At 45.7% G+C, this 12819-nt stretch overlaps 1 protein-coding gene across 1 annotated transcript; it reads right to left on the reverse strand.

The window, feature by feature from the left end:
• Nucleotides 1–432: 432 nt before the first annotated feature.
• Nucleotides 433–3276, reverse strand: LOC147985643 (uncharacterized). The gene is made up of 7 exons (XM_087544187.1): nucleotides 2936–3276; nucleotides 2217–2297; nucleotides 2044–2132; nucleotides 1874–1948; nucleotides 1381–1502; nucleotides 1062–1271; nucleotides 433–797 (listed from the first exon to the last, which is right to left on the reverse strand). Exons 1-7 carry the CDS (start codon nucleotides 3056–3058, stop codon nucleotides 688–690), a joined length of 810 nt encoding a protein of 269 aa, XP_087400313.1. The 5' UTR covers nucleotides 3059–3276; the 3' UTR covers nucleotides 433–687.
• Between the last annotated feature and the right edge of the window lie 9543 nt (nucleotides 3277–12819).

The following is a 12819-nucleotide window of genomic DNA, read 5'->3' on the forward strand; positions in this document are numbered from 1 at the left end:
GTAGGTATGTATATTTTATTTGTTTTTGTAAAGTCTTGAATATGCAATAAAGATGGCTATTCTTATTGTGCATGGTGCGGGGACAGTGCACATCATCAACCTTGTATGTATGTATATTTTATTTGTTTTTGTGAAGTCTTGAATAATAATGCAATAAAGATGGCTATGTGCCCTTGACGCAGAGGCCGGGTAAAAAAAATAGGCTGCAAACATTCCTTTGAATTCCCAAAGAGGAGATCGTAGGCAGAGCAAACCGTATTTCGCAAAAAAAAAAGGCAGGAGTAATTTATATGTTTTTCATGTGTACCCAAGCCCACAAATCCTTATCAAGCCTTGCCAAATCGTCAGCACACCGAGCAAACTGATTCCAGCTGCCATGCTCGGATCAAAATCAGAATCAGAAACAAATAAAACGATGGTCATCAACAATCATAAACAAATTTTCTGAGCTAGATTTGATGATGAACACATTCAGGATGCTACAATTCACAGTTGGAATGATAACCAGGTCTGGTATATGAAAGCAAATGGAAGAATTAACCTAGCTACAAAATCATAACTAGTCTCATCCCCCCACACTGAGAGTCACTCTATCAACTTTAAACATAAACCTAACCAGATACAACAGCCATTATAATCTACTAGCAAAGATGAGACTTGTCGCATTCAGTCGATGGGCCAGCCAATCTACTCTTGAGGAGGTCCTTGGGGGAATGGTCCACGGCCACGACCCCCACCGCGTCCACGGCCACGTCCACGTCCTCGGCCTCGGCCACGGCCCCTTCCTCCATCACCTTCTGCACAGGAGATTCACAAGATAACATTGCTTAGTGGTGATTAAACCCAAATTCAGAGAGGCAACTGGAAAAGAATTATTCAAAGGGATGCCAATTTATAATATCATCACTTCTTTCTACCTTAGTCAAAGCACAATACATCACATTGAGAATTTAAATATTATCTGTGGTTCTGCACATCTCTAATTAAGTGGTCAAGTGATAAAAACTGGGGGCAAAATTAAAAACTGAGGGCTGTTAGTAGAAAATTTAAACAGAACTAACCATATCCTTGCACAGGAGGTCCATTATGCTCCATGCCATGATACCCACCAGCTTCTTCATTTACATAGCCATAGCCATCACCACCATAACCCCTTCCAGGCCCAAAGGACCCACGCCTACCCCTTCCTCTCCCTCTGCCACGATATCCCTGTGGACCTTCCATGTCTCCATTCTCATCAAAATATTCTGCCCCTCCATCACTGAACCCTCCTATATCACAATGGCCCAAATGTAAAGAACAATTAGGAATAAAACAACATGACCAAAACCCATAGTTAACTTAACTTACAATATACAGTGTAAACAGGCAGATATTTACCTCTTCCCCTGCCCCTTCCCCGGCGACCACGGCCTCTTCCACGGCCACTTGGCACATCCTCTGCATCCTGATCAAATTCTGTTGGTGGCCTGACCTGATCAGCTGGTATCGGTAGCTGGTAACTGCAGAATTCAAAGCCGTATTACAAATCTGTCAAAGAGATGAGTCCCCAAAGTAAAATTGTGCATAGCCCTATTTAACAGACAAAACCAGGATTGTTTCTAAACTAGGCAAAAGGCGTGTCAGGCAAAAAATTCCTACATAAATATTTGAAGTTATAAGCGATTGCAAACTCTCTCCAGTCCTTATATACAAGTGAGCATGCGCTTGCCAAATGAGAAAACATAACAAAAACCGAGGCAGAGCCATGTCATGATATAACAAACCATCGCAGAAATAAATTCCATGGCATGTGAGAAACTATATGCAGGTTACAACTCCCCACCAAGTATTGATCAGACATACAAAAAAGGAAAAGGATGATGCTACTAACCCAGGAGACGATGTATCCAGCTCTTTCTTTGACAAGGTAATGGTAATCAAGGAAACATGGCGAGTAGTCTCAAGTCTGTCAAGAAGTCATACAAGAATTCTGTCAGAAACACACTGTACATCAAAAGCTGGAAGTACTTACACTATGCAAATAAATCCAGTGCTTCTTACACATTCAGGCCTTCTTCCAACGGCTCCCAAGTGTCAGTTATATTGATTGATTCGATGGAGTTATTCTGATGGAGACCAGCAATCCTTCTCTGCTTAGTCATGGCTTGAAAATGTTAACTTGGTTTAACTGCAAGGTGTAGTAAGTATTTACTAGCAATCTGAATCAGGTCTACCTTGAGAAGCTCCACAATGGCCACTGTCTTGTTGATAGCCCTTCCCATAGCCTTTATAACAATTTCATCTGTGGCTTCTTCCTGTTATGGACAGAAAGTTAAAGATACTTTAGGTACTTATTAATAAAAAGAAACAGATATGCCCAAGATTATCGTTCTAAAATTTATAAAACAGCAGTGGGCACAAATTCAAGCGAAGGAAGGCACTCATCCACTCAACCACAAGACAACCTAATGACTATTGAATCTTACTGGCATAGCATAGATCCACACACATAAAAAACAGTAATACTAGCAATGATGATACATTAATAAAATTAATAGCATCCCAATGCCCAACTGTAAACTCGAATCGAGTAAGTAGTATAGCTAATCAGTAGATTCACAAAAGTTGCATACCAAACACAAACCCTAGATATCAACAACAACAACAATAAACAAAGCATCGTACGGAAAGCGGTCCCTTCCCCAAATAGTACACAATAATCATAGCGAATACTAGTCAAACCAACGCCTACAGCACCATAACGAACCGCAAGAGCCATTCGAACAGTAAACCTTCTCGATTAGATGCCCTAATCACCTAACCAACATCGGGACTGAACCCGTGCTAAACCCTAACCAAAAATCGCCAAGCAAAGAAAGGAAAAACGATCTCCCCGCTCCCTGGAACCGACGGCGCCGAGCGGACGTGGACAGGCACGCAAGGCGGCGCTTACCTGGAGCAGGGCGAGGGCGTAGGTGATGTAGTTGCGGGTGCGGCCCTGCGCCGTGATGCGGATCTCGTTGGCGCCGATGGGCGCCTCCTCCCGCGGCTTCTCGACTCGCTGGTAGCGATCCATGGTCGTTGCTCCTCCTCGACCTCCTTCGCCGACGCGCAGACGCGAATCCTCTCGCTCGGAATACGACGGGCGCTCTGTGGTGGTTTGCGGTCGGTGGAGATAGTCGCGGTGGTCTCTCGAGGGGGTCGTCGCGGTGGCTGATATAGGAGCGGAGGGGAGAGGGAGGAGGAGAAGCAAGCGGAGACGGATAGGGTAGGGTTTGTTCGCGTGGGGTGGCCTGGTCCGACAGGGACCCGGTTTTGGTGTCCGGGCCCGGCACGTTCGGTCGGCGTGCTGCGTTGGGTGTTCGGCTCCATGGTCTGGCCCGCGCCCGCGTCCTGGGGATCTGGGCCGTCGGTTCTGTGATCGGGTGGTGGCGATGGTGGTCAGAGAGAAGGATTTGTCCCTGTCGGGTCAGTATGGACGCGTGTTTGTTCGTGTGATCTGTGGGCTCACCCAAGATCCTGTGGGCAGCGAGTACTCCCTCCATTTTTTTAGTATGCATATGATAAGATTTGATCAAAATCAAATATTATAAAGTTTGACCAACTTTATAAAAAAATATCAACATCTACAATATTAAAGCTATATGGTATGAAAATTAATTTCATGATGCATCTAACAATATTGATTTCATATTATGAATCTTGATAATTTCGTGTGATATGTGGGCTCATCCAACATCTTGTGGGTAGCGAGTACTATTTCTTTCTTTTCTGAAAAAGTTTTATTTCAATATACATTATAGATTTAGAGCAGTTCAAAACGTTTCTCAGTTCTCTAAAATAACCATCGTTTATGGGAAGTTGGAGAAAAAAGCGCTACAACAGTTCCTGTAAACTGGCCTTAAGTTTAGAGGGTCACGTAAAAGAGGCATTTTCTTCATTCAGGTTTATGGGAAGATGACCTTCTCGTATCTTTTTGGCGGGATTGTAACCGGCATGAAGCTTACACGCGCGGCCCGTCGAAGCGCCGCCGCCCCACCGGAACCTCGCCGGAGTGCCGCCGCACCTCGACGCCATGCGGGGTCATCCATGTCATCGTCATCCTCTGCGCTGGCGATGCAATCGTACGACCCATGTGTGTCCAGCGAAGGGAGCGGAAGCATGGAGAGAATATCTGATGGTTGGTTTGGTAGTTGCTCGGATGCTTCGCGTTTGTCCGGCTGGGCTGTTAGGGTCCCGTGTCCTCCTGCCCGGCTCGTGTGGTGGGCTATGTCGGTTTGTTTGCCTATTTATATTCCCCTTTCTCCTTCTTCGTTTGCCTTTCTTCTCATTTTTTGGACACCCTTGAGTGCTCTATTTGATTAGTGACGCCTTTCATGGGAGTAGAAACACTTAGCGGATCATTCATGAACATGTTGTTCGTAAGTTGCTTCACTTTGTGACTGCGATTGCTCGCTTGCGCTTGTCGTGCAGCCCGTCCTGTCGGGGAGACGACTGACTATCCCATCCAAGGGTTGGATGGTGATGCATCTAGTTCACGTTTTGATTCCCTGAATTCAGTTTTGCCTCCATCTTGCATGTCTGGCTCCCGCTTAGGTAGGGTTGTGGTCGTTCGATCTTTTTCTACCCCGCATGGCAGAACGAGCCATCACGATGACGCTAATGGCGCTCGAGCAAGTGTTGGGCCCCGCCACGACGCATGGGTTGGCACATGCAAGGTGAGACAATGGGTGCGCCGTATTCATAGACCAGGCAGTTCAATTACCGTTTTGCCATCCATTTTTTTACGATTGATCCTATTTATGTGCAACAAAAAGGTTCCCATATGATACGTCTCCATCGTAACTACTTTTTCAAACTCTTTTGCCCTTGTTTTGGACTATAATTTGCATGATTTGAATTGAACTAACCCGGACTGACATTGTTTTCAGCAAAATTGTCATAGTATTTTTTTTGTCCAGAAATCAAAGTTCTCGGATTAACCTGAAAATTCATGGAGATTTTTTGTGGAATATATAAAAAATATTGACGCAAGAAGTAACCAGAGGGGTCCAACCCAGAGGCCACAAGCCCTGCCCCCGGGGCCGCGCCTAGCAGGCTTGTGGCCCCCCTGGACCTCCTCCGACCCTAACTCCAACTCTATATAACCCTATTCGAGGAGAAAAAACTCAGAGAGAAGGATTCATCGCGTTTTACGATACGGAGCCGCCGCCGCTTCCTGTTCTTCATCGGGAGGGCTGATCTGGAGTCTGTTCGGGGCTCCGGTGAGGGGGATTCGTCGCCATCATCATCACCAACCTTCCTCCATCACCAATTTCATGATGGTCGCCACCGTGCGTGAGTAATTCCATTGTAGGCTTACTGGACGGTGATGGGTTGGATGAGATTTATCATGTAATCGAGTTAGTTTTGTTAGGGTTTGATCCCTAGTACCCACTATGTTCTGACATTGATGTTGCTCTGACTTTGCTATGCTTAATGCTTGTCACTAGGGCCCGAGTGCCATGATTTAAGATCTGAACCTATTATGTTTTCATGAATATATTTGTGTTCTTGATCTGATCTTGCAAGTTGTAGACACCTATTACGAGTAACGATCCGCATACCCCATGGTGACACTAATTGGGATTCTTTCCGGTGATTACCGTAGTTCGAGGAGTTCATGTATTCACTAAGTGCTAATGCTTTGGTTCGGTTCTCTATTAAAAGGAGGCCCCGCTGCCACGGGAGGGTAGGACAAAAGATGTCATGCAAGTTCTTTTTCATAAGCACGTATGACTATATACGGAATACATGCCTACAATATATTGATGAATTTGAGCTAGTTCTGTGTCACCCTAGGTTATAACTGCTAACACAATTATCATTGCCGATCCATTGCCTATGAGCTTTTCACACAATTATATTGATGAAGTTACTTTCTTTGCTACTGCTGTCACAATCACTACAAACTGCTATTGTTACTTTTGTCACCATTACCGTTACTTCCATACTACTTTGCTACTAAATACTTTGCTGCAGATATTAAGTCTTTCAGGTGTGGTTGAATTGACAACTCCATTGCGGATACTCGTGAATATTCTTTGGCGCCCCTTGTGTCGAATCAGTAAATTTGGGTTGAATACTCTACCCTAGAAAACTGTTGTGATCCCCTATACTTGTGGGTTATCAATACCTTTTTCTGGCACTATTGCCGAGGAGCATAGCTCTATTCTCTAGGTCACTTGAGATTTATATCTGTTGATCGCTATGAAGAATCTGAAAGATACCAAAACCAAGATTTTTTTTTCTCTAGGACGAGGGGAGGTAAGGAACTGCCATCTAGCTCTGCACTTGATTCACCTTCTGTTTTGAGTAAGCTTGCGACACCTACACCTGCTACTGATTCTGATATGTCGGAAGTAATTGATGATGCTACTTGTGCTATGCATGATGCTTATGATGATACTACTACTTTGCTTGATAAAACTGTGCTGTTGGGTGAATTTCTTGATGAACAACTTGCTAGAGCTAAAGATATTGAGAATGCTGAAGCTAATGATATCTCTGAAACTGATGAAATTATTGAAACTGAACACTTTGAAACACCTGTTAGACCTAGCTCTCCTTGATATGAATTGCCTGTTATACCTGAGGGTTATGTTATGGATGGAGAGGTAGCTAGGGACTTTCTTGCTTGTAAGGATAGAGATGATCTTAAGAAATTACTATACAAGTGGGAAGAAAAATTAGAATGCAACATGATCCTAAGTTTGCTACTTCACCTATCTTTGTTACTAGTAAGGATTATGAATTCTCTGTCGATCCTGAGTTAATTATTTTGGTTGAATCTGATCCTTTCCATGATTATGATTCTGAAACTGTTGTGGCACATCTTACTAAATTGAATGATATAGCCACCCTATTTTCTCAAGAGGAAAAAATTCGCTATTACTATATTCTTAAGTTGTTTCCTTTCTCGTTAAAGGGTGATGCTAAGATATGGTTTAATTCTCTTGCTCATGGTTGTGTGCATAGTCCGCGGGATATGATTTAACTACTTCTCTGAAAAATATTTTCTTGCTCATAAGAAACAAGCTGCCTTAAAGGAAATATTTAACTTTGTGTAAATTGAAGAAGAGAGTCTCCCACAAGCTTGGGGAAGGCTTCTCCAATTACTTAATGCTTTGCCTGATCATCCTCTCAAGAAAAATGAAATACTTGATATCTTTTATAATGGACTAACCGATGCTTCTAGGGACCACCTAGATAGTTGTGATGGTTGTGTTTTCAGGGAGCGAACTGTTGAACAAGCTGAAGTACTATTGAATAATATATTGAGTAATGATAATGATATGACTCTTCCTGAACAACCTCCTAAGACAACTTCGAAGAAGAGAGGTATTCTATTTCTCAGTCCAGAAGATATGCAAGAGGCAAAGAAATCTATGAAAGAAAAAGGTATTAAAGTTGAAGATGTTAAGAATTTACCACCTATTGAAGAAATACATGGTCTTAATACTCCGACACAGGTAGTAGAGGTAAATTCTCTTTATAGATTTGATGAAGGTGATGTTCCTTATAATAAATCTGCTAGTCAATGCTTGGATGAATTTGATAACTTTATTGTTAAGCAAGAAAACTTCAATGCATATGTTAGTAGGCAATTGAAACGTAATGCTTATATGCTTGAACGCTTGGGTGACTATATGTGTAGAACTGTTAATGATCTCAACATTGTTAGTAAACATGCTTCTATGGTAAAAACTCAAGTAGAAAAAGTTCTCAAGGCACAAAATGATTTTCTGAATGAAATGAATAATAAGATGAATGATCATGCTGTCAGAGTTATGACTAGAGGTGGTAAAATGACTCAGGAACCTTTGTATCCTGAAGGTGAAAGCACAAGTGCTCCCTGGGTGATTTTGGTAATTAATGTCAACATATCTCTTGTTGGACTAATACTTTCATCTAGTATATTTCAGAAGGTTCAACAAAGGCGTGGCATGGACAAGAGGATGTGGAACCCCTTCAAGGTGCTAAGGAAAAAGATTGGCTAAAGCTCAAGACTCTTCATTTCTATTTTAGTGATCCAAGATCACATTGAGTCCATAGGAAAAGCCAATACTATTAAGAGGGGATGAGGTGTTGCTTAATGGTCTACTTGCTCAAAATGCTTAGTGATATGCTCCAAAGCCCTCAACCATTTTCTCAAATCCAAATATGTCCAATACCTAAAAGTCAAACTCGGCCCCACCGATTTGATCCATCTGGCACCACCGAGTTCCTTGGCATAGCCACAGCCAGAAACCCTAACCAGTTAAAAAAACTGGGCCCCACCGATTTGATCCATCTGGTTCCACCGAGTTCACTTGACATAGCCATAGCCAGAAACCCTAATCAGTTCGGTCTCACCGATAGGGATCTCGGTCTCACCGAGATGGGATTGCAAACTCTCTGTTTCCCTTTGTAACGTTTCGGTCTCACCGAAATGAGCAATTGGTCCCACCGAGTTTGCAGTGAAAACTCTCTGTTCTCCCTTCGTAACATTTTGGTCTCACCGAAAGGAGCGATCGGTTCCACTGAGTTTGCCTGACCAACTCTCTATTTGCCTATTACTGAAATCGGTCTTACCGAGTTCACGTAATCGGTCAAACCGAGATGAGGTTTGCCCTAACCCTAGCTCATCGGTCCCACCGAGTTGATCATGTCGGTCCTACCGAAAAGCCTAACATTCACATTTTGAACTTAATCGGTCTCACCGAGTTCATATATTCGGTCTGACCGAGTTGGCTCAAATGTGTGTAACGGTTAGATTTTGTGTGGCGCCTATATATACCCCTCCACCCTCCTCTCCATTTGTGAGAGAGCCATCAGAATGTGCCTACACTTCCACTACTCATTTTCTGAGAGAGAACCACCTACTCATGTGTTGAGACCAAGACATTCCAATCCAACCACTAGAATATTGATCTCTAGCCTTCCCCAAGTTGCTTTCCACTCAAATAATCTTTCCACCATAGCCATATCTGTGAGAGAGAGTTGAGTGTTGGGGAGACTATCAGTTGAAGCACAAGAGCAAGAAGTTCATCATCAACACACCATCTATTACCTTTTGGAGAGTGGTGTCTCCTAGATTGGTTAGGTGTCACTTGGGAGCCTCCGTCAAGATTGTGGAATTGAACCAAGGAGTTTGTAAGGGCAAGGAGATCGTCTACTTCATGAAGATCTACCCAAGTGAGGCAAGTCCTTCATGGGCGATGACCATGGTGGGATAGACAAGTTGCTTCTTCATGGACCCTTCGTGGGTGGAGCCCTCCATGGACTCGCGCAACCGTTACCCTTCGTGGGTTGAAGTCTCCACCAATGTGGATGTACGATAGTGATGTCTACTATGCAACTTTATTCTTGTAGACATGTGTTGGGCCTCCAAGCGTGGAGTTTTGTAGGACACTAGCAATTTTCCCTCAAGTGGATAACCTAAGGTTTATCAATCCGTGAGAGGTGTAGGATGAAGATGGTCTCTCTCAAACAACCCTGCAATCAAATACAAGAAATCTCTTGTGTCCCCAACAGACCCAATACAATGGCAAATTGTATAGGTGCACTAGTTTGACGAATAGATGGTGATAAAAGTGTAATATGGATGGTAGAAATATATTTTTATAATCTGAATAAATAAAAACAGCAAGGTAGCAAATAGTGAACGGGCACAAAAAAGGTATTGCAATGCTTAAAAACAAGGCCTAGGGTCCGTACTTTCACTAGTGCAATCTCCCAACAGTGTTAATATAGTTGGATCATATGATTATCCCTCAAAGTGTAACGAAGAATCACTCACAAGTTCCTATCAGCGGAGAACAAAAGATAGGAATTGTTTGTAGGGTACTAAACCACCTCAAAGCTATTCTTTCCGTTCGATCTATTCAAGAGTCAGTACTAAAATAACACAAAGCTATTTTTCCGTTCGATATATCCTAGAGTCCGTAGTAAGATAACACCAAAGCAAGTTCATATTCATAATACTCAATCCACACAAAGAACCATAAAGAGACCCCAAAGTTTCCGTCGGAGAAAAGATAATAAAAATGTGCATCAACCCCTATGCATAGATCACCCCAATATCACCGCGGGAATCCGCGAGTTGAATGCCATAACATATATCAAGTGAATCAATAAGATACCCCAATTGTCACCTCAAGTATTCATACCGCAAGACATATATATTGTGTTATCATCTCTGAATATTCAATCCGACATGACAAAACTTCAAAGGGTAAAGATTCAATTCATCATAACAAGAGTATAGAGGGGAGAAACATCATATGATCCGACTATATTAACAAAGCCCAGATCACGAGAGAGAGAGAGAGAGATATTAAACACATAGCTACTAGTACAAACCCTCATCCCTGAGGGTGGACTACTCCCTCCTCATCGTGGTGGTCGCCGGGATGATGAAGATGGCCACCGGAGATGATTCCCCCCTCTGGCAGGGTGCCGGAACGGGTATAGATTGGTTTCCGGTGGCTACGGAGCCCTGAGGCGGCGAAACTTCTGATCTAGGTTAACCCCGAAGGGTTTCAGAATATTTGGGTATTTATAGTGCAAAGAAGGGGTACGGGAGGCCACCGAGGTGATCACAACCCACCTGGGCGCGCCAGGGGGCCCTGGCGTGCCCTGGTGGGTTGTGCCCCCCTTGGGGCACCCCCCCAGGTGCAGCTCTGGCCCATTGGGTTCCTTCTGGTCCAAAAAAAGTCTCCGTAAAGTTTCGCGCACTACAAAAAAAAGACACATCCGTGACATTTTGGGCCGAACAAATTTTTTTTCTGTCATACATATGACACTTCTATGACGATAATTGTTACAAAACCCGGTATCATCATAGATGTGGTGGGCTCCTACTTCTATGGCAAAAATCATGACAGAAAATGGGCTTTTCGTCCTGGGCAGGCCGGAGACGCAGCTGCATGACATTCTTTGGGCCGTCCATGACGGAAAAAACCGTGGTAGAAGCGAGGGGGAGGAAAATTTCGGGGAGTTCCCGGTTACGGTGGGAGGTCGGGGGCCGAGCGATGCGTGTTTCTCTCGTACACGTACGCGCGTGTGTGCGAGGCGTTGGCTCTAACTGAACCCGAGCGAGGCGCTGGGCTCTAACTGAACCCGAGCGATTGCACTGCAGGCTACGCGTTACTAAAACCGAGCGATCGATAGATGGCTGTTAACTGAACCAGATCGAGCGATTCCTTCGCTAATGCTGCCAACTGAAGCCGATCGATGGGATGAACAGTGAGCGTTGCGGGGGGTTTGGATGAACAGTGAGCGATGGCATTGCCTCTAGATGAACAGGACCCCGTGGTGTGGTGGAGGGCTGGATGAACAGTAGACGATGGAGGGGTGGATGAATAGGACCCCGTGGTGTGGAGGGCTGGATGAACAATAGATGGTGGAGGGGTGGTTGAACAGGACCCCGTGGTGTGGAGGGCTGGATGAACAGTAGACGGTGGAGGGGTGCCCGTGGAGGGGTGGTTGAACAGGACCCCGTGGTGTGGAGGGCTGGATGAACAGTAGACGGTGGAGGAGTGGTTGAACAGTAGCCGGTGGAGTAGCGTGCGGTGGAGGCTGGATGAACAGGAGCCCGTGGAGGCTGGAGGAGGTCGACGGTGGAGATGAACAGTATCCATGGAGTCCCGTTTTGCGGTACGCCACACCCCTCCCGATGAACAGGACCCCCATTTCGACCGTAGCACTCCAACACAAGTCCGTTTCCTCCGTTTTGCGGTACACCACACCCCTCCCGATCAACAGGACCCCCGTTTCGACCGTAGGAGGTCTGTTTCCTCCGTTTTGCGGTACGCCAGACCCCTTCCGATGAACAGGATCCCGTTTCGAACGTGGCCGGTCGAACACAAGGCCGTTCCCTCCGTTCTGTGGTACGCCAGGCCTCGTTTCCATCGCCTGTTCCATCCAAGCCCTCCCGATGATCACGACGCATTCTGTTGCCTCCCCATGAACACGACGCATTCCGTTGCCTCCCCATGAACACGACGACGATGTTGTTTCTCTGTTCCGACACAGCAATGTACACGAGCCCTGGCCGTACGTATGCGCGAGTAGGCGTTCGAGACCCCGACCGTATGTACACATACGTGGCCGTATTTTCTTTCTTGCACCCTGGCCGCTATACGTACGTGTACATGCTATGTGCGCACCTCTACTACGACACGTGCGCGCCTCTACATCGACCAGTATGTACGTACACGTTCGTGACCAGAATGACAACGCTACATACGCTTCGACCAGGTGGGTCCCGACTGTCAGGCACTTCCTTGCCTGCGAAGATGTAGCTGGTGGGTCCCAGTAGTCAGGGGGGCGAAATACGGTGGCCCGTCCGGTGGGTCCCCACTGTCAGGTGGAGGAATAATTATTTTGCATGTAATAAGGAGACACTTCCTTGCTACGGCCGTGGACCCAGCTGTCAGCCTCTCCACGTACAGTCCACGTCCGATGGAAGCCGTTCCTTGACCACGTTAACCACGCCGCGCCGAGAGCACCAGGGCGGTGGACGACGGTGAGGCCTAGGAAGGGGGCGACACGGAGCCGGGGAAGACGCGGCAGTGGATGCCCACGCGTAGAGGAGTACGAGGGCACTGGTTCGCTGCGGTGTGAGGCTGCCGTCGCCACAGAGTAACAGGGGATGTGGACGAGTAGAGGGATGGCCTGGCCAGCGATGGGAGTAGGAGGGTGCGGTGAGGCCTCCGCCGCATCGCAGCCGGCCACGGGAGGCAGGAGCACGAGGCACGACCGGCGCTGGTTTGGGCGGCTGGAGCAAGAAGACCAGGGATTGAAGAAGCACTA

The sequence above is a fragment of the Triticum urartu genome, chromosome 2A (assembly GCF_056163025.1).
Source record: "Triticum urartu cultivar PI428250 chromosome 2A, HENAU_Tu73, whole genome shotgun sequence".
NCBI lineage: Eukaryota > Viridiplantae > Streptophyta > Magnoliopsida > Poales > Poaceae > Triticum > Triticum urartu.